The sequence below is a fragment of the Rattus norvegicus genome, chromosome 17 (assembly GCF_021556685.1).
Source record: "Rattus norvegicus strain SHRSP/BbbUtx chromosome 17, alternate assembly SHRSP_T2T, whole genome shotgun sequence".
Taxonomy (NCBI): Eukaryota; Metazoa; Chordata; class Mammalia; order Rodentia; family Muridae; genus Rattus; species Rattus norvegicus.
In genome coordinates this window covers 17,604,612-17,626,048 of record NC_141550.1, presented here as the reverse complement: position 1 = coordinate 17,626,048, position 21,437 = coordinate 17,604,612, and the positions used below count along the sequence as shown (strand labels likewise).

At 47.0% G+C, this 21,437-nt stretch overlaps 1 protein-coding gene and 1 pseudogene across 1 annotated transcript; one reads left to right on the top strand and one right to left on the bottom strand.

The window, feature by feature from the left end:
• Nucleotides 1-7,004: 7,004 nt before the first annotated feature.
• On the bottom strand, nt 7,005-9,846 carry Nhlrc1 (NHL repeat containing E3 ubiquitin protein ligase 1). Its single transcript, NM_199236.2, is given in 1 exon segment — nt 7,005-9,846. A coding segment is annotated over 1 exon segment (1,191 nt). The 5' UTR covers nt 9,775-9,846; the 3' UTR covers nt 7,005-8,583.
• Nucleotides 9,847-17,858: 8,012 nt separating this feature from the next.
• Nucleotides 17,859-21,430, top strand: Nlrp4el-ps1 (NLR family, pyrin domain containing 4E like, pseudogene 1; annotated as a pseudogene).
• Nucleotides 21,431-21,437: the final 7 nt, after the last annotated feature.

Below are 21,437 nucleotides of genomic sequence, written 5' to 3'. Positions count from 1 at the left end.
ACCTCAGAAGAGCCTTTGAACTTTAGACTTTTAACATTGTTGAGACTGCTATAGACTAAGGAGACTTTGGAAGTTGGACTAAATGTACTTTGCATTATGCTATGTTTAGGTATGGCCCCCATTGACTCAAATTGTTGGACAAGCCTATTGGGGCCAGGGAGTAGAATGTGATGGTTTGCATATGCTTGGACCAGGGAGTGGCACTATTAGGAGGTGTGGCCTTGTTGGAGTAGGTGTGTCACTGTGGGTGTGGGCTTAAAACCCACACCTTAGCTGCCTGGAAGTCAGTGTTCTGCTAGCAGCCTTCAGATGAAGATGTAGAACTCTCAGCTCCTCCTGCACCATGCCTGCCTGAAAGGCCCCATGTTCCCGCTTTGATAATACTGGACTGAACATCCGAATCTGTAAGCCAACCCCAACTAAATTTTGTCTTATAAGAGTTGCCTTGGTCATGGTCTCTATTCACAGCAGTAAAACCCTAACTAAGACAACTACACATGAAATACATTTAAATAATTTTTTTTAAAAAACCACTCATTCTCCCAAATCAAAAAATATATATCAGGGATCAGCCGTCTCATCTTGAACAGGTCACTCAATTTCTGTGAGTCCCAGTTTTTACACCTAAAAAGTCAACTTGAGAAACCTTTGTGTGGTGGTTTGAATGTGTTTGGCCCACGATAAGTGTCTTTATTAGAAGGTGTGGCTTTGTTAGAATAGGTGTGGCCTTGTTGGAGGAAGTGTGTTACTGAGACAAAGGTGGGTTTTGAGGGCTACTAGTGCTCAAGCTTCTCCTAATGTGGAAGACAGAGCCTCCTCCAGGCTGCCTGTGGAAGAGAGGCTTCTCCTGGCTGCCTGTGGAAGAGAGGCTTCTCCTGGCTGCCTGTGGAAGAGAGGCTTCTCCTGGCTGCCTGTGGAAGAGAGGCTTCTCCTGGCTGCCTGTGGAAGAGAGGCTTCTCCTGGCTGCCTGTGGAAGAGAGGCTTCTCCTGGCTGCCTGTGGAAGAGAGGCTTCTCCTGGCTGCCTGTGGAAGAGAGGCTTCTCCTGGCTGCCTGTGGAAGAGAGGCTTCTCCTGGCTGCCTGTGGAAGAGAGGCTTCTCCTGGCTGCCTGTGGAAGAGAGGCTTCTCCTGGCTGCCTTTGCATCAAGATGTAGACCTCTCAGCTTCTCCTCCAGCACCTTGCCTGCCTGCCCACTGCCATGCTTCCTGCCATGATGATAATGGATTGTAAGCCAGTCCCAATTAAATGTTCTTTTATAAGAGTTACCTAGACTATGTTGTTTCTTCACATCAATGGAAACCCTAAGACTCCTTCAAGATGTTGTAAAGATCAAAAGAATGGGTTTCTTTCTAAAGTTAGGCAAACGTTGTGACATGCTAGTCCCATTGCATTCTTTAATGGGCTTCTTGCTGCCACAGGCTCCTTTCGGTGACAAAATGAGCACAGAATACATCTGATGACCATGGGATACAATTGGCTCCTGTAGGACCCAAGCCCTATGATTCTGGACCCATAAAGCCTTCTGTATGCAACTAAAGAGAATGACCTCTAGGTTATGGTCAAGCCAATCATGTGGACAATACCAGTGCTCTCTTCTGCCACTGTGTGCTGCAGGGTCTTGATCTCACTGTGAACCCTGAGATTGTGTTATTTACTGGGGGAGGGGAGGCTACTTTTAGTTGTGGTGTGGCTTAGCCTTAGCACACAGCTTTAATCCAAGAGCTCTCTCTGCTTGCATATCGTAAACAGGATGAAATAAAGTCAGCCATTGGTCACGGGGCGGAGCAAACAACCAGTTGACAGGAAGTGAACATAGGATTATAAAGAAATAAACTATAGGGGTTGGGGATTTAGCTCAGTGGTAGAGCGCTTGCCTAGCAAGCGCAAGGCCCTGGGTTCGGTCCCCAGCTCCGAAAAAAAGAAAAAAGAAAAAAAAAAAAAGAAATAAACTATAGAGAGTAAGAGGGAGTCCAGAGGACAGATAGAGAGACACACAGGAAGTAGAAGGAGGGGACATTCAACTTGAAGGAGGCTTTTTTTGAGATGGTGTGAGGGTAGGCCATTGCTTCTTGGACATAGGTTGAGAAGGAAGGTCAGCTGGGTGCTTTCTCTGCCTTTCTGAACTAGCAGGCTTTCACCCCAGCATCTGGTTCCTGGGTCTTCATTGGTAAAATTGAAAGTTGAGATTTCCTTAAAAAACAACAATTGTGTATACAAGCTTGGATGCTTTTTGAGACACAGTAAAATACCCACCTAGTAGATGCTGTAGTACGACAGAAATTCACTTATGTAAACTGCAAAGATCAACAACAGGTATGTTCATGTGTGTGCATGCATGTGCGTGTGTGTGCATGTGTGCATGCATCTCTCTCTCTCTCTTTCTCTCTCTCTGTGTCTCTGTGTCTCTCTCTGTGTGTGTGTGTGTGTGTGTGTGTGTGTGTAACCCTTGCCATTGACTTTCAAATCCTCTCCCACTAGATGGGTCAAATTGGAGCCTATTCCTGGTTAATCCTTAGCCCAGTTTTCTATTTCTCTAGGCCTCAGCTGGAGCTTTCGTACACTCTAATAGAAAATGTTGAAATTTCTTTCCATTCCTAAAATGAATTGACTGGTGAATCGAAGCACAGTTTCACCTGGTCATTTAAAATAATTTTGTAAACAATTTTAGATTTTTCCCTGTACCTGCTTTTATGTCATTATTTGTTAAAGCAATGAGTTGGCCAGGATCTCTTGCCAGGAGATTAGCCCCTATAATGTCACCACGTTTTAGTAAAATAGGGACTGATAGTCAGCCACGGTAATGGATGCATATTATATTTGCAGCCTGAAGTCAGCAAACGCCCGTGGCCAGGCTTCCTATTGGTCCATTCCTTGGGAAAGCAGATCCACTTTACATACTCATTATTAGCTAAAATTAACTTGAAGGTGACTTCAGCAGCGTTTTGAGTATGGCCAGACACATGACCCACGAGCGCTGAGTTCCTTCTGTCTCCAGAGCTGTTTGAAATCCCTTTCTGAAACCAGAGAGTTAACTAGCAACACTGCTGTTGGTTGCCTGAGGGCTGACCCAAGATCTAAGACTCAAGCAGCCCCAGGACTTCAACACCCTAAGACCTGGGTGAAGATGTAAAACACGGTGACCGTGAATACAGCGTTCTTCACACAAAACCAACCCAGGCTACCGCAAAGCTACCATGCTGCCTTCATGTCTCTTAGTCACTCAGCAGAGCCACCATAGGTCACCTTAGACTACTTCCTAAGGTCCCAGTAGCCTATACCTTTAACTTAATCAGTGAGTGGAAATCGGAGCCTAGAAAATGTCTTTGGGAAAGACAAACTAATTCAAGAAATAGATCTGAATGCCTGCACAAATGTCTTTAACGAGGGGGATTAATTACTTTCTAATTAAAAACTGAGAGAAAAGTGGAGTCTGTTCATTCGTCATAACCTTTAGCTACATTTCAGCTTAGCCTAAGTCCTCGTCTATTTCAGTTTGTTTGAAACTGGATCTTACTCTGGAGTCCAAGAGGTCTTGGAACTTGAGAGTCCCCTGCATCAGTCTCCCAAGTACTAGGATTGTCAGTGTGTGTCACCACGGCTTTCTTAAAATGCAGCACTGCCAAGTTGAGGAAAACCTCCGAATATTCAAAACTGTGAGTCGGCTTTCCAGCTCACGGTGAGAGTGTGTTGTTACCATGTATATTTACCTGTGCTGAAGCCAGAGGATCAGTGTGTGTTACTCAGACCCTTGGCATAGGGGTTTCCCCTTGTGCCCGGAGCCTCAAGGACACCAGGATTGTTGATGTGTCCCTTGGAAGATTCCTTCCCTTGCATGTTTATTTCTTTATTCTCGGCACCAACACTTGTAGGTTTCAAGTTGAATTTTCTGCAAACAGATCAGCCGAATAGTATAACTTTTGAGCTGGCTATGGAAATTCCACACTTGGGAGCACTGGAGACAGGAGGATTACACGTTTGAGGACCACCTAAGCTGAGACAGTAAGACTATGTGAAACTTGAGAGTTCTTTGAAAAGTTGGTCGGATGGTGTTTTGCTGGGGCAGACTCGTGAAGGAGCGTTTCCTTAAAATGGACACAGGTGTGAAAGGCTAAGGAGGATTCATGAAGGAATGTTTCGCTGAAGCAGACACAGGAGAGAGGACTTCTGCTAATGCAAGCACATGAAAGGACACGTGATGATGGATTCTTTGCTAATGACACGCACGTATTGTTCTGCCTTACACTGCATAGTTGAGCAGCGTTTGTCAGGACTTCATAAAGAGAAATGCACCAAAAACTTTCTGGTGCTGTACTGCAGTCTGTTGCCGCTTCTAAGGAGGGCTGATTGGATGCACGTGCTGAGGCAAGGCATGTAGAAGACACGTGACGTTTAGAGGGTATAAATAGGACCCCACGAAGTGATAAAGACAGAGCTTGGCTTGCTGGTCCAGCTAGTTGTGCAACGCTGTGGATCTCTTGTCTTTGATGATCTTCGCTTCCCTGAGAGAGGCATGGCCAAGAACTTCTGGTGTGCCTCCGGGTCCCTCCTGCTGACTGGAGCTGAGGCTGAGGCCTGGCTGTCTCTGCTAGGTCGTGTCACTGCTGTTGCTAACCTGACTCTACTGAACTGGACTGCTGGTGCGTCTGTGAGGTGTTTGTGAGTGGATCGAGCTGCTGCTGCCTGCTGACCTGGGAACTGCACTGCTGATTTCCAGACCTCACAGAGGGAGCTGCTCCAAAGAACCTTTCTAAACAGGTCTACTCCCCCCACTGTTTCCTTTCTTTTCTACTACCTCTGGTGGGTGGTGGGCTACAAGGGAGGTTAAAGCATTTGAGAACCATCATTAAAAATTGGACTTGGAAACAATAAAGTTACACTATGTCTCAAAAAAAATTATGTCTCAAAAAAGAGAAAAGTATAACTTTTGCTAGATATTTTCTTACTTTGCAAAAACAGAAAATTCCAGGCAGGTTAGAGTAACCAGGGAAGCATTTTGCCTTGACTCACAGGGAGTCTATTGATGACTTCTCTACTTCATGATGCTGTTGTGTCTTCGGGGAAAGGTATGAGTCCATTTTTGAAGTTTGACTTTAAAATAAAGAGATGAAGAGAGAGAGAGAGAGAGAGAGAGACAGAGAGAGAGAGACAGAGAGAGAGAGACAGAGAGAGAGAGACAGAGAGAGAGAGACAGAGAGAGAGAGAGACAGTGTGGTATTCTCTTGTGATGTCAAATGGGGGCAAAGAGCCGAAGCTTCCAGTCAGCTGTTTCATGAGAGGCAATGGTCTACATGTCACAAGTGGGCTGTGGTGCTATGCTGAGGTAGAAGGGGTAGCTGAAGTGGAAGGAGTAGCTGGGGTGGAAAGGGTATCTGGGGTGGAAGAACTGTAGCTGAGGTGGAAGGAGTAGCTGGGGTGGAAGGAGTAGCTGGGGTGGAAGGGGTAGGTTTAGGTGCATTGGTTACTCTCTTGAATAACCATGGTTTCAACTACTGGTGGGTTTTCAGGATGTAACCCTACTAAAAGGTGGGGAACACCTATATAAGGTGTCCTACGATGTGAGCAAAAGTTCTTAGGATTCTAAAAACAGAAATCATAGTACCACTGGATCTTGTAGAGAGGCACAGTGGAGCCGTGGCAGCTCTGGGGTTCGATATACTAAAGGTTTGAGTTGGGTTGATTGGAAGCCACTGTATAGGAAATAAAAATAAATTAAATTCTTTTGACTTAAAAAAAAGTTTAAAGGGGCTGGGGATTTAGCTCAGTGGTAGAGCGCTTACCTAGGAAGCGCAAGGCCCTGGGTTCGGTCGGTCCCCAGCTCCGAAAAATAGAACCAAAAAAAAAAAAAAAGTTTAAAATATGTGCTTGATAATTTTGTAAAAAAAAAAAATCTTTTGAAGTCGGTCGACAGACCCTAACATTTTTCAAATGCCATGATTCTGAAACATAAGCTCCGTCCACAGTTGCTCTCCTTGCAAATGAACTCCGATCTCCCTGCAGAAGTTTTGCTGTTACGTATTTAAAATAGCTGTGAAGTCACTGGTCCTCGGTGATAATTTATCGATTATTTTTTTAAGGCTTTAGCCTCATAGAACTAGGATTACAAGTGTGTGCTCCACTGCCCAGCTGAGGGGAGTGGGATGAGGGAGAAGAAATCAGGCTCCCTGTGGAGGACCAGTGGTGCTGAGGGGTGCCCAAAAAGTTACTATTTGATATTATGGGATGGAATCAGTGAAAGCAACAATGTGGGAGGGGAGGAAGATTCATGCATAAAGATGCCTGCCATCAAGACTGATGGTCTGAGTTCAATATCCGGACCAAGATGGCGGCCGGCGAGAACAGGCTCACTCAAGTTGTCCACTGACCTCCACACGATGGCACGTGCATGCACACACAATGAATGAATGAATGAATGAATAAATGGAACAACTTAAAGAGAAACAGCATGGATTTCTGTGGACTGGTATGGCACCTTGGGCTCCTGATGTCAGCTTTCCTATCTTTTGGAAGACACCTCACTCATACTGCAGTGTCTCTATTAAAACTCTTGATGGGGTCTGAGTGTGGTGGTGCGCTCTCAATCTCAGTGCTCCAGAGGCAGAGGCAGGTGAATCTCTGAGTTCAAGGCCAGCCCTTGGTCTACAAGGGAATCCAGGACAGCCTAGGCTACAGAGAGAACACTGTCACAAAAAACCAAAAGTAAACAAAAATAAATAAAAAAATAAAATAAAATCTTTGTAGGGCTAGACAATAACACAATTGGTAGAACCTTGCTAAGCAGGTATGAACCCCTGGGCTCCACCTACCTCCAGCACCCTAGAACCCTGGGCATTGTGGGACTAGCCTTTAACTCAGCATTTGGGAGATGAGCGCAGGAGGATCAGAAGTTGAGGGTCACGCTTGGCTTCAGAGCATGTCCAAGGCCAGCCTAAGCTGTACAAGACCTTGTCCCAAAAACAAACAGCCTCTTTGTATAAGAGAATATCATTTGGTTGACACAGCATCAGTTCTTTTGTTTTACAGATTTATTTATCTACGTATGAGTACACTGTCATTGTCTTCAGAAGAGGGCCTCAGATCCCATTACAGATGGTTGTGAGCCACCAAGTGGGTGTTGGAATTTGAACTCAGTACCTCTGGAAGAGCGATCAGTACTCTTAACCGCTGAGCCATCTCTCCAGGCCACAGCATCAGTTCTTATCTAAAGCAAACTCTCACCTTTCAAAAGCATGCCCCAGAAAGCATTCTGAAGTTGCTTCAGGGGTATAAGTTATTGGATATGATTCCAACAGCCCTGAACTCAAAGACTTCTTCACTTGCTTAAAAAAATAAAAATGTAGCCAGGATCAGCACTTCACCAAAAATATCCTATTCCTCCCTTAATTACAGCACCGAGGAGCCCTTCTGTTGGTCAAGGCTGTGCTCCAGTTCAAGGTACGTTTCCAGCACTCTAAAAGGATGAGGACTGTTTATTGAGTATACAGTGTTTGAGTCACATTTCAAACTACACAGAGAAAACCCCCATCACAGAGTGCTTCAGGTGGCAGAGATTCACCACACAGCACATAAAATCACTCCTGCCATCAATGTGCTGGGGTGACGTCTGATTAACGCTGGTCTCATCTGCCTGTGACACTAGCAGGCAGCAGGTCTGCAGATTTTTCTCTAACTATCACTGAGGGATAGTTCCCAGTGCCCATGGAGGAAGGAGAGGTGGGGCAGGGAGAGAGAGAGGGAGAGGGCAAGGGGGAGAGAGAGAGGAAGAGAGAGGAGGAAGGGAAGGGGAGAGGGAAAGAAGGAGGGAGGATGGTGAAAGGGAGGAGGGAGGGAGGAGGGAGATGGGGGAATGTGAGGAGGGGAAGGGGGAAGGAGAGGGAGATAACACACTTCAGTAGCCCAGCCTAGCCTCAAACTTACTAGGTAAGATTGCACTGAACTTCCTGCCTCCACTTTCCAAGTGTTGGAAGACTTAGTAGCACACACTATCATCCTGGCAGCCTTTACCTTATAGGGAAAAAGCTCAACTTTGTTCCTTGTTCAAATCTTGGAATTGGTAATAAACCATCTACTCTGCCTTTGGAGGAGGTCACAGATAAAGGTGACAGACACCTTCACTTTTCTCCTAAAGAAAAACTCCATGGAGACCCCTTTCTTTTGTGTCTTTGTGCATTTAACCAGTTATCGACTTGTAGGGAGAACACACCCAAGACAAAGCTCACAGGGTTTTTTTCTTTGACCTCTGGCATCATATTGAAGAGCAAGTGGTTTGGAGCCAGAATTGAATTCAACTGTCCCAGTTAGTACAACTCTAAAGAAACCATATTGAATGCTCTGCGTCTATTTTCTCATCTCTGAAATGAACTGATGATAGGAATGACATCACCGTGTGTTAGGGAGCAAATGGGCTAAGATTTGCAAACTTCTTAACACGGGAATAGGCATTCACTGAATGACAAGTTTAATTATTAGTCCTTACTAACTGCCTTAATAACCACTTTCGCCAGGCAGTTACCATCATCCCCATCTGGATGGATGAGTGACACTCCCAACGACACCAAGATTTGACTGCACGCTTCGGGATCCCCATCACCCTCCATTACCCTCCATCACTTTAAAGACTTTTATAGAATGGGATGCAGAATCCAGCACAAGAAGAGAATTCTCCTTGGTGAAGACCAGTGCCACAGGACGGGAAAGGCCATGAGTAACCATAGGCTTCAGGGCTGGAAATTCCTCAGGTTTCCCCAAGCATACGATGGCTGGCCCAGAGGTATCAGCAACAATCACGTTTCCTTGGTGATCGAAGGTCACAGCTGAGGCGGTTATTTTGGAGGGGAAGAGGAGGTTCAGTCCGAAGCTGTCCACCTGGCCAATCAGCTGCATACTGGAGTTGAACACCTTCACCCTTGTGTTGTTACCGCTTGACGTCCCCAAGGCACAAGGATGCTCTAGGACCGCGATGGCCCCGGTGAGCCATGACACTGCCACCCCACGGGGATTACACAGGTGAGCTTGCAACCTCTCAATTCTCCGAAGGACCCCTTCAGGGAAATCCGCTTCCAGCAGGTGCAAAGTCCCTGCCTCTGCGTCAGTCACCAGGACCCCGTTGTGAGGGGTTATCTCTACACCCCAAGGCAGGGAAAACTGCTTTCCCACAACCAGCTTGATCTGGCCAAAGAAATCAAACACTTTGAGGGAGCAGTCGCCGGCGTCGGTGACAACCACATGGCAGTCGTTGGTGACCGCGACATCCAGTGGGTACTTCACGTCATGCGCTGCGTCCCCCTTCTCTCCAAACTGGTGTGCACCTCCTCCTCCGGAATCGAAGATCTTGACCCGTCTCTTACCGTCGTGCACGACTACTACCCGTCCGGTCTTGGGGCACAGTGCAAGCCCCGTGGGGTTCACTAGGGTCCCCCACCCGCCAAAGGCATGGTAGCAGGTGAGAGCCCCGGGCGCACAGGAGGCGGCGCTGAGGGCAGCCGGGGACGCGTGGAGGGTGGAGCCCAGGAGCTCCAGAAGGTGCAGCACCGGCAGGCAATCGCTGGTGTCACAAGCTCGGCAGGCCCGCCGGCAGAAGGGACACTCGAGGGCCAGCGTCCGCGGGTGCGCGAGGGCGGCGACGCAGGCCAAGCAGACCACGTGGCCGCAGGGCAGGTTGCGCGGGCGCCGCTGCTGCCGGTGGCCGAACCTCTCGAAGCACACCTTGCACTCCAGCAGGCTGACCTCCGCCTCGCGCACCAGCTCGGGCCGCACCCCCGCTGCCTCCTCCCCCATCGCTCCCGCCGCGCCGCAGCCCCGGCGCAGCCCTCGGTCACGGCCACGGTCACGGGGCGGGGCATGCGCTCTAACGCGAGGCGCGCACTCCCGCCCCCTGGCGGACGCACGACGCAATGGTCCGCATGCGCCCTGCGCGGACCTGGCGGGGGCGGGGAATCGCGTCACGGGTGGGAGATCCCAATATTAGAGCTTGAGACACGTCTCGCGGGGGGGGGGGAACGATTGTTCTCTCCGTGTTCGCGTGTAAGTGGCAGTTAGTCGTCCAGGGCTGGTGTCCGGCAGGACTACCAGTCAGCTTCACTGGGAGCTGGGTACCAGGGCTGGGCAGAAGCAAGATGTGGCTCCTAGTCTTGGTATAGTATGACTCTGAGGACAGAAATGCAGAAAGATAAGAAAGAAGATGCAAGAAAGAGGGTGAGGCAGCTGTGCATACCTCTCTGGTGTGTTTTATCACACTTGTGAGAAGGTAGCTACGCATCCCTCAAAGAACTGGGTGTGGTGGTTGTGATGCCAGAACTCAGGAGGCAGAAACAGGAGAATAGCGGTTAGTGGTTAGTTGGAGACCAGCCTAGGCTGCGGTGCCTAAAAAAACAAACCCCAGGGGTTGGGGATTTAGCTCAGTGGTAGAGTGCTTGCCTAGCAAGCGCAAGGCCCTGGGTTGGGTCCCCAGCTCAAAAAAAAAAAAAAACCACAAACAAACAAAAAAACAAAAAAAAACAAACAAACAAACAAACCCCAAAACCAAAACAAACAAAAGAATACTTGTGAAGTGGGTTTGTGCGGAAGGGATATTTTAAAAGCTGTTAGTTCCCTTGCATGGTGGTCTACATAGTGAGTTCCAGGCCAGTTAGAGGTACAAAGGGAGACCCTGTCATAAAAACAAAACAACAATAACAACGACCAAAGGTGTTAGTTAATAGCAGTTACTATAGAATTCACTCCATGCCTGCCTTCTTTTAAGTGGTTTTCATTCGCTGTTTTATTTAAGCCTCGTGGAGGCTGACTGGAAGGCAGGCAGTTTGACTACAGGGCCTTTCACTATCTCTCACTGATCATCACATAGGGTTGTGTATGACAGACGCTTGAGCCTCGTTGACAAAGGCTTAACTGCTCCAGTGTGATGGGTGCAGGGAGTTGTGAGGGGATTATAGCATACAGGTAAGTTTGAGGTTCTTCCTTGTAGTGTCTTCCAGTCCCGGAAAGATTGAAAGTAAGGGGGTGAAGAGATGGCTCAGGGATAAAGAGCGCTTGCTGCCCTTCTGGAGGACATGAGTTCAATTCCCTGCACTCACACTGGGGGGTTCACAACCACCTGTTAACTCCAGCTCCTGGGAATCCAGTGTCCCCTTCTGGTCTCCATGCATTGGTATACCTGTGGCATAAATTCACAAGAACATATACACCCGCATATAAATAAGTATAGGAACAATTTCAAACTTAGAAATGATTGACAAGAAAGATGATCTATCCTTCTTAACAGGGGGAAAAATATCCACAGGACGGGATATGGAAGCAAAGTGTAGAGCAGCGACGCAAGGAACGGCCATTCAGAGCCTGCCCCTCATGTGGCCCATACATATACAGCCACCAAAACTAGATAAGATGGATGAAGCTAAAAAATGCATGCTGAAAGGGACCGGATACAGATCTCTCCTGAGAGACACATCCAGAGCATGTCCAATACAGAGGTCAATGCTAGCAGCAAACCACTGAACTGAGAATAGGACCCCCTTGGGGGGGGGAATTAGAGGAAGTATTGAAAGAGTTGAAGGAGCTTGCAACCCCATAAAAATAATAATGCCAACCAACCAGAGCTTCCAGGGACTAAACCACTACCGAAAGACTATACACGGACTGACCCAGGGCTCCAACTGCATATGTGGCAGAGAATAGCCTTGTTGGGGCACCAGGGGAAGGGGAAGCCCTTGGTCCTGCCAAGGTTGAACCCTTAGTGCAGGGGAATATAGGGGGGCAGTAAGGGGAATGTATGGGGGGAACACCCATATGGGGAAGGGGGAGGGAGGAATGGGGGCTTATAGACAGGAAACTGGGAAGGGGAATAACATTTGAAATGTAAGTAAAGAAATATATCTAATAAAAAATTTTTAAAAAAGAAAGAAATATCAAAAGCAAGATAACTCATCATATCAATCACATGGGCATTCTATCCCAGAAAAAAAAAATAAAGATGGTCCATCATATCTTGTAAGTATCTTAGTCTTATGGTCAAAACCCTCATTTTTGGAGTTAACTTACATGAACAAGGCCCTGCACAAAACCATGTATTAGAGCATTCTTAGTTAAAGGCGTGATTGTGGTTGGTTACCCTCTTGTCCAATAGACTTCCAAGAAGCTGGAGCTTTCAATGAATGCTCTTGGAGAGAAATTCTTTGGAAGGCCAAGGAAAGCACTCTTTTTAAAGTCAGGTGTTACATGTCTCAGGGATTGAATGTTAGACCAAAACAGCCAAGCCGATGCTATGATTTCAAAATGCATTTCCATTCTCAATAAGACGCCAACTAAAAGCCTGTCTCATAGAAAGTTCTTTTATTAGTAATTTTAAAAACTTTTTTATTCGTGTGTGTGCATGCGGGTGTCTGTGAGTCTGCCTAGATATCTGTGTGTGACTCTCGGGGGCCAAAAAGAGGATGTTAGATACCCAAGAGCCAGAATGATAGGCAGTTGTGAGCCTCTGAATGTGGGTGGAGCCTACTGTGGATTCTCAAGACTGAGCCGCAAGTGTGTATAACTACTGAGAGAAGTAATAAGCAAATAGATTTATTTTACCGTATGTGTATAAGTGTTTTCGCTATATTATGCCTGGTGCCATAGGATGTTGGAGGGGGTATCAGGAAATTGGAGTTTTTGATGGCTGTCAGCCACTATATGGGAATCAAACCCAGGTCTTCTGCAAGAGCAGCAAGTGATCCTCCTCACTGTTAAGCCATCTCTCCAGCTCCCCAGAAGCAATTCTTTTAACTCAGGAAATACAGTCAGGACACAGAAACCGGACTATTTTTAGAACCAGTCTTGTGAAACAGACATGTAATGAAAGCCACATTTTAAAAATAATTCCCTTGTAGCCCCGTTTTTAAAAGTTAAAAAAAAATGAAATTAATTTAGTTGTATACTTTATGCCATCCATCATTTGGACATTGCAATCACCCGAAAACACCGAGACATTTTAACACTCGCTTTGTGCGCTAAGTAAAGTCTGGCGTGTTTTATGTTTCAGTGCGCATCTAATTCAGACAAACTTAACTTCCACGGGGAGCTGGCGGCTCCCGCGTGGAGCGTGACCCCTGCTATGTGATGTCATCCTTTGAAGGTATTTCCCAGACTGACCCCGACGAATCCCTTACTTGTATCTAACTCGGCTCGGTTCCAGCATTGCATCTGAATGATTCAGAGAGTCCGTTGCTGACTGTAGCAGAGCTGGGTCCTCTAGAGATGTCCGTCAGCCTGATGCCTGCTAAGCCTCCTCTGCCTTCTCAGACCTCTGCTGCCTCTTAGCGGCTACGGGTGGCACTACACCAGTAGCATTGCCGGTGAGGCTGGACGGCTTAGCCACACAGGACACAGTCTCTTCCTCCCGGGGTTTCCTATGAAGCACCTAACCAGAGTTGGATTTTTCTTTTTCTTTTTTGAAGCCGGGTCTTATGTAGCTCACGTTGGCTTCACACTGGTGATGAGGCTGGGGCTGGCCTTGAACTCATGATCCTCTGCCTCTGCCTTTCTAGTCCCAGGCCTACAGACAGGTGTTTGATACTAGGCCAGGCCCAGATATTAAGTTAAAAGGATGGCATCTGATTGGCAGTTAAGGTTTCTTCAATTAGGGCTGGAGAGATGGCTCAGTGGTTAAGAGCTCTGACTGCTCTTCCAGAGGTCCTGAGTTCAAATCCCAGCAACCACATGGTGGCTCACAACCATCTGTAATGGGATCCGATGCCCTCTTCTGGTGTGTCTGAAGACTGCTACAGTGTACTCATATACATTAAATAAATATATCTTTAAAAAAAGGGGGGGTGGGGATTTAGCTCAGTGGTAGAGCGTTTGCCTAGTAAGCGCAAGGCCCTGGGTTCGGTCCCCAGCTCCGGAAAAAAAGAAAAGAAAAAAAAAAAGGTTTTCTCAATTAGGCAAGGCTTCCGGCTTCAGAAGTGGAAACCGCCCCCCCCCCAAAAAAAAACAAGGTTTAAGTCTAACAGTTTGGGGTTCTTGGCGATCACGATCTTCAGACTTTGCCTCCATCCCGTGGAATCAGCCAGTTTCTACTCGAGTTTCTACCAGCCTAAGCTGGCAGCCCGGTCCATTTTAAAGCTTGCGCTCTGTCTTCATATCTTTCTATTGCTCTTGTCTCTGAAGAGACACGCTGAGTTCCACCTCTGGTTTTGTACAACTCTGTATCTCGAGCTCGAGCACAGGCCAGACAGGCTTGAACGTCATTTGCTGGGTGAACGCCATCCTGAGGATGGGAGGAAACGTACAAGGACTTAACCTTGGATGTGGTGGGGTACATCTTTCATCCCAGAGCTTGGGAGGTAAAGGCAGGTGTCTTAGTTAGGGTTTTACTGCTGTGAACAGACACCATGACCAAGGCAACTCTTATAAAGGACATTTCAAGGGTTGGGGATTTAGCTCAGTGGTAGAGCACTTGCCTAGCAAGCTCAAGGCCTTGGGTTCGGTCCCCAGCTCTGGAAAAAAAAAAAATAAAGGACATTTCATTGGGGCTGGCTTACAGGTTCAGAGGTTCAGTCCATTATCAAGGCAGGAGCATGGCAGCGTCCAGGCAGGCATGGTGCAGGAGGAGCTGAGGTTCTATATCTTCACCGGAAGGAAACCAGGAACAGACTGGGCACCCTCAGGCAGCTAGGAGAAGGGTCTCCAAGCCCACCCCACAGTGACACACTTCCTCCAACAAGGACACACCTTCCAATAGTGCCACCCCCTGGGCCAGGCATGTGCAAACCATCACAGCAGGTGTACCTCCCTGAGGCCAGCCAAGGCTACATAGGGAGACCTAGTCTCGAGTAAGGTAAGAATGAAGACCTTGAATTAGGCAGGTAACTCCATGGCAGAACATGTTGCTTACAACCAACACAGGCATCGACAAATCAAACCACAACAAGAACAAAAAAACCCAGAAAAACTTTTCAGAGATATTTAGTCACACAGGAGGTCAGAAGAGTTTGAGAGGAAGGCGATAGAGATGTGGCATGGGACCTGAAGTGAGAGCGTATGTTTGTAAAAACACAAATATGTAAAGGAAGACCAGAAAAGATGAAAAGAAAGCATTCTCCTCTTAGCAATGCTATCTCTGGGGCAAGGGCGTTTGATTGCTCCTGTTTGCCCTGGAGGCTCTCCCTAGACTTTCCAGGTTTTCAGATTTTAAAAAGATTATTTTGTGGTACTAGGGTTTAAACCCAGGGCCTCACATACACTAAACAAACACTGTACCATTGACCTATATCCCAAATCAAGTAATTTATTATTTAACATGTGTTTGCGTGTGTGCCACTTGTGTAAGGATATTCACGGCAGAACCAAGAGGACGTCAGAGCCTCTGGACCTGGGGTTACAGGCAGTTGTGAGCTGTCTCACGTGGATGCTAAAAACTGAACTCAGGTCCCCTGGAAGAGCAGTGAGCGCTCTTAACCACCAAGTCACTGTGCCAGCTCCCACCATGTTTGTTTTGTTTATCTTTGAAATATAAATAAATGCTCACCTCTTACTTAAAAATACTGCCTTGGGGTTGGGGATTTAGCTCAGTGGTAGAGCGCTTGCCTAGGAAGCGCAAGGCCCTGGGTTCGGTCCCCAGCTCCAAAAAAAAAAAAAAAAAGAACCAAAAAAAAAATATATATATATATATATGTATATATGTATATATATTGCCTTTAATCCCAGCATTCAGGACAGTCAGGACTAAACAGAGAAACCCTGTCTCAAAAAAAAAACAAAAACAAAAAACAAAAAACCAAACCTGCTTCTGATGGCTACCCACGTGATCTTCAGCACTCAGCAGATTTTTAAAATTGTATACATCAAAGTCATGCGGTCAGGAATGGGGACTGTATACTGAAAACAGTGACTATGCTTAAGGTTTACAGATATGAGTCATCTCCTGTACCAACTATTAACTCAGCCGCTCCAGTGGCCTTGCAATCTGTTTGCAAGGAATAAAATAATACATATTAGATACATAACAAATTAGATGACACGTGGTAGAAAGCAGGAGCCATATGCATTAAAGACAATTTTAATAAAAGCAATCCAGAGCTGGGTGGTGATGGCAAATACCTTGAATCCCAGCACTCGGGATTAAAGAGGCAGGCAGATCTCTGTGAGTTCAAGGACAGCCTGGTCTACACAGTGAGTTCCAGGACAGCCGTGGCTACTTAAAGGAACCCTGTCTTAAGAAACATCCAGAAATCTTTCTTTAAAAAAAAAAAAAACCTCTCTGTGTCTCTGTCTCTGTCTCTCTCTCTCTCTTGCACTTGCACACACACACACACACACACACACACACACACACACACACACACACTGGAGCCGCACCCCCCTCCTCCCCCCATAATCACACTAGTTACTTTTCTTATTGATGTGACCAAATACCAGACACAAACGACTTAAGGAAGAAGGGAGGGTCTGTTTTGGGTCATGATTTGAGGGAAGTCATGGTGGAGGGCTTGGACTGAAATAGCTGGCATGTCCCGTATCTGATTGTTCACTGCCATTACAAAGGAAGCAGAGACAGCTTGGGCTAAACCAGACCTGGCTATAAACCATTAAAACCTGCCCCCAGGTGACCTACTTTGTTCAGCTAGCCCCACCTCTTAAAGGTTCCAGAACCTTCCAAAACTGTGCCATCATCTGGAGACCAAGAGTTCAGACTGTGAGAGAATTCACATCCAAATCATAACATTGGAAAAAAATTGCTTCCTTTATGAAAGACGATGGCCAAGAGTGTACAACGGTAGTGAGCAGGCAAGCTAACGTCTCTGCGGACTGAGTTTCCATTCACCCGTGAGTCCCCTAGTATTTCAGAGCTCTCTTTTTCTTTCTTTTCTTTTCTTGGATATTTTATTTACATTTCAAATGTTATCTATCCCCTTTCCCGGTTTCCCCTCCAGAAACCCCCTATCCCATCCTCCCTCCCCCTGCTTCAATGAGGGTGTTCCCCCCAACCACCCACTCACCCCTTCCTGCCTCCCACCCTGGCATTCCCCTACACTGGGGCATCAAGCCTTCACAACACCAAGGGCCTCTCCTCCCATTGATGCCCAATAAGGCCATCCACTGCTACATATGTGACTGGAGCCATGGGTTGCTCCATGTGTACTCTTTGGTTGGTGGTTTAGTCTCTGGGAGCTCTGGGGGAGGAGGGTCTGGTTGGCTGATATTGTTGTTCTTCCTATGGGGGTCAGATCCTTCAGTCCTTTCTCTAACTCCTCCATTGGGGACCCCATGCTCAGTCCAATGGTTGGCTTCGAGCATCTGCCATTTGAGAGCTCTCTTGAACAAACATTTCGCAGGCTGCCTTCTGTGGTCCTGATCATAAATCCTTTCCAGAACCAATCTCCTGCCAGCCAGTGGAAGTTTTGGTTATATTCCCTGTGTGTTCTTTCCCCATTCAAGTACAGACGGACTAGGATGACACTCTTTTCTTGTTTCCATCCACCTGCAGCTGCTAAGTCCATGTTTGTGTGTTCAAGCACGCGGAGGAGGGAAGTTAATGCATCACCACGTAGGGCACAGAGGCTCGGCCAGTCTCATATTTAAACTACGAAACTATATAAAAGGCACTTTTGGAAAATCTCAGGAATAATTCAACCCTTTCAACTTGATGTATTCGTAGTGTGTTTTCAATCTCCAAGGCTTTTTAAAGTCTGAACACCCCCCCCCCCAGTGAGGACATAAATTACACAAAAGATTGACAAATGATCGACTTCATAAGGCTGACTCACTTAAGACTCTGGGTTTGGGTTATGGAAATGAACTCCAGCTATGATGTGAAGAGAAGAGCCTATCATACAACACAAGTCTTTCTTCCTTAGGCTGGGCAACAGGGCCTTGGAAAGGGTAAAATGGGGCAGAAGGCTGGTGGCCCCTCTACTGTTCTTGTCTCCACTTTTCAGCTCTGTGGTAGGTCATGGCGACCAGAGAGACCCTTGCTGTACTCATAAGGCCAAAATCAGAAAAGAAAGATGCCAGTTTGTCTTAAGGAAGATAGACTTGTTTTCAGAGAGGATGTATTTTGAAGAAGGAAAAAGCCAGGTAAAGGCAGCAGGCTTGTGGGTGGATCCACACATGATCTTCTGGGCTCCTCCAAAGGGCTGGTGTCACTTCTCCAGCTCTGCCCTCTGTAGCACTCTAAGCTCAGTGATCCACTCCACTGCTGCTGCTGTTCTTGGTGATCATCCCATGGTGCTGGCATCTCCAATACACTGGGGTCTTCTGCTGCAACTAGGCTTCACCAGTAGCCTCTCATAGGCTCCTTCATTGTGCCAAGCCTCAACTCCTTTGCATGACCCCTTCAGTCCTGGGCTGTCAACTCCAACTGAGGCTGTACCTTCACCAAGGGCCTCTCACAGTACCCAGCCTCATCTGCTCTCCACGACCCCTTGACCCCTTCATGCCTTCAAAACCAGTACCACCAGGGTGACTTTCACATTCCCAAGTACAGCTGCAGCACGAGGTACAACCTTGGCAATCTCTGGTACACAGCTTCTTTGTGCTATGAGAAAACACCTTCCAGAAGATTTCACCTCTCTTCAGCTAACCAGCACCCATTATCCCAGTAATCTCCTCTTGACCATAAAACCAGAGCCAAATGACCAAAGCTGCTGAATTCTGCTATTCCTGGGGCTGGAACATGGCCCCCTCTTTCTATTACATCATCACCAGCTTTCTACTTCCCAACTCCTTCACAGCCTAAGCTTGGCTGTCCTGGAACTTGCTCTGAAGACCGACTTTGAACTCATGCTATCTCCTAAGCACTGGGATTAAAGTTGTGGACCATTACGCCTGGATCTAAAACCAGTTGGATGAGATATTGCCCCAAAGTCCCATTCCCTTAGTCTGCTGTCTCCTAGAGCACAGGATTCAGCTCCGTTTCACTTCCTGGTGCTCCTTTAATACCCCAATCCATATATTTTGTATTTTTCCCTTCCTCAGCTTGCTATGCTTGTTCAAAATGCTCTTCGTGAGACTTAACCAGAGGGGAAAAAGATCTCTACTGGGCTTTTTTGAGACTTCCTTTGTCAATGCAATTAATAGGAATCTCTTAACCTTAGCCTCAGGTAGACTTCAGACAAAGGTCAAAAGCAGCCATGTTCTTCACCGAATACCACAAAAACGATCTCTACACCACATGCTGAAACTCTACGATCTGAGAAACTCTTATCTGTCATTGACAGCTTAGAAGGGATGGAGCGGGATTTCACCAAACAGGAGGAGGAGCCGTGTGTGTGACAAGTGCATGGAGAAGCAGCCAGTGAATGCATCCCTGGGCAGGAAGAAGATACTCCCAGAATCCTCTCTCCTCGCCTCAGCTACTTCTGAGACTTTTGGAAAGTGGGGGGACGGGAGTGAGTGCACAGATGTGAGAAAAAGAACAGGATTCAGGGAGAGCAATGTTAAGATGTATTTCCACAGCTTGTTCCAAGACAGGAACAGAGCCCAGGCGGCCTTCAGTTTGGTGAGAGAAAACGAATCAGCTCTTCATTGTATGTCAGGCCCCTGCGGTCTGCTGCATGGTGGCTACTTGTCTTAAAAATGAAATAGAGAAGGGAAGAGACCCCGTCTCCACTGGCCAACGTATACCTAGATACCACCACATCTTCAACCTGTTCACTCCCCAAAGTGCCCAGTATCCAAGTAAGAAAAGCCAGGCCCAGCTGCAGGGTTTGTGTTCTCTAGCTGCCGAGGGATGAGGACTAACACATCGGTGCTTTACGAGGAGGCTCTTGGGAGAGATGAGATCGTGGACTACGACATCCCCACACTGCTGGACATTGGAATTCTCGAACAGAGCAGGGAGCCTGAAAATTCTCATATATTCCTCCACCCATCCATTCAGGAGGTCTGCGTTGCCATCTTTAATGCTAAAGAGCCCCAGGGACCACCCTAGTCAGGATGTTCACTGTATAGACAAACTCCTGTCTACTTTTCTAAAGGAGGTCAAGACACGGTGGAATTATTTTGGGCTGTTTCATCTCAGGCCTTTTACATGAATTGGAACAAAAAAAGCTAGAGGCATTTTTTTTTGGGGGGGGGGTGGGAGGCTACCAGTTGTCTCGCCAATTAAAATAGACAGCGTGACGTTCTTGTACCGTCTGTCTGAGGTGGAAGAGGAAGATGTTGTAGAGCCAGCAACGAACTTAGGGGCTAGGTTGACATCACGGCTAAAAATTATTCTGATTTTATTATGGCGCGGTGCTGCTTAAAACACAGTTCTTTTTTTTTTTTAAGATTTATTTATTTATTATATATATATATATATTTTTTTTTTTTGGTTCTTTTTTTTTTCGGAGCTGGGGACCGAACCCAGGGCCTTGCGCTTCCTAGGTAAGCGCTCTACCACTGAGCTAAATCCCCAGCCCCTTATTTATTATATATAAGTACACTGTAGCTGTCTTCAGACACACCAGAAGAGGGCATCGGATCTCTTTACAGATGGTTGTGAGCCACCATGTGGTTGCTGGGAATTGAACTCATGACCTCTGGAAGAACAGTCGGGTGCTCTTAACCGCTGAGCCATCTCTCCAGCCCCCTAAAACACAGTTCTGCAGTGACTTATCCACTTCAACCCAAAATGTCCTGAGGGAAGAGCTAGACCAGAGGGGAAAGCTGCCACCCTTTGGCATCAAATATGCTCTGTGTTCGTAAGGGATGAGGAATGACAGACACTGATTTCAACGAGCCAGTCTTTCGAATCTTATATAATTATCTGAAGAGCTCCAGCTGCCTCCTTAAAGACCTTGTGTCCTTTCTATGTGCCTGTTCTTTGAGTTGAGTCAAAACTACAGTTTGGAGCTCTTGAATCTCAGCAGCACATTCCTCTCCCACAGTGAGATGGAAATGTGTGGAATCTTGAACCAGGCAGAGTGCAACATACAAATTCTGGCGGCAGCAGCCTGTGACCTTTCACCTGATCTCTGGCTCCGTCCCGATCAGAAGCAAAACCTTGAGGAGTCTTAATTTAGAAACCAGCAACTTAGGCCAAGACATATCCTTACTGTGCAAGGCTTTCCTTACTGTGTAAGTCTTTGTACCATGCAGACTGCGTTCTGGAGCACTTCCTGTTAGCCCAATGTTCCCTCAGTGAGCAATGCCTTTCCAAAGTTCTTAGGTGGAACAAAACCCTGAGCCACCTAGACATCAGCTCCAATGACCTGAAGGACAAAGGACAGAAGGTTCTCTGTCGGGCTCTCGCTCTTCCAGGGTACTGGTGTCACTCAGTGCGAGATCTTGTCTCATCTCCACTAGAAGCTGCCAGGGCCTGGCCGAAGTCCTCCAGGAACAATCAGAACTGAGCTGCCTAAACGTTTCAGAGAATATTCTAGAAGACTCTGGTGTGAAGCTGCTGTGTGACTCTGTAAAACATCCCAACTTGTTCCTTGGTTACAATGTTTTGTGCAGGAATAGAAACTCTTGACCAAGAC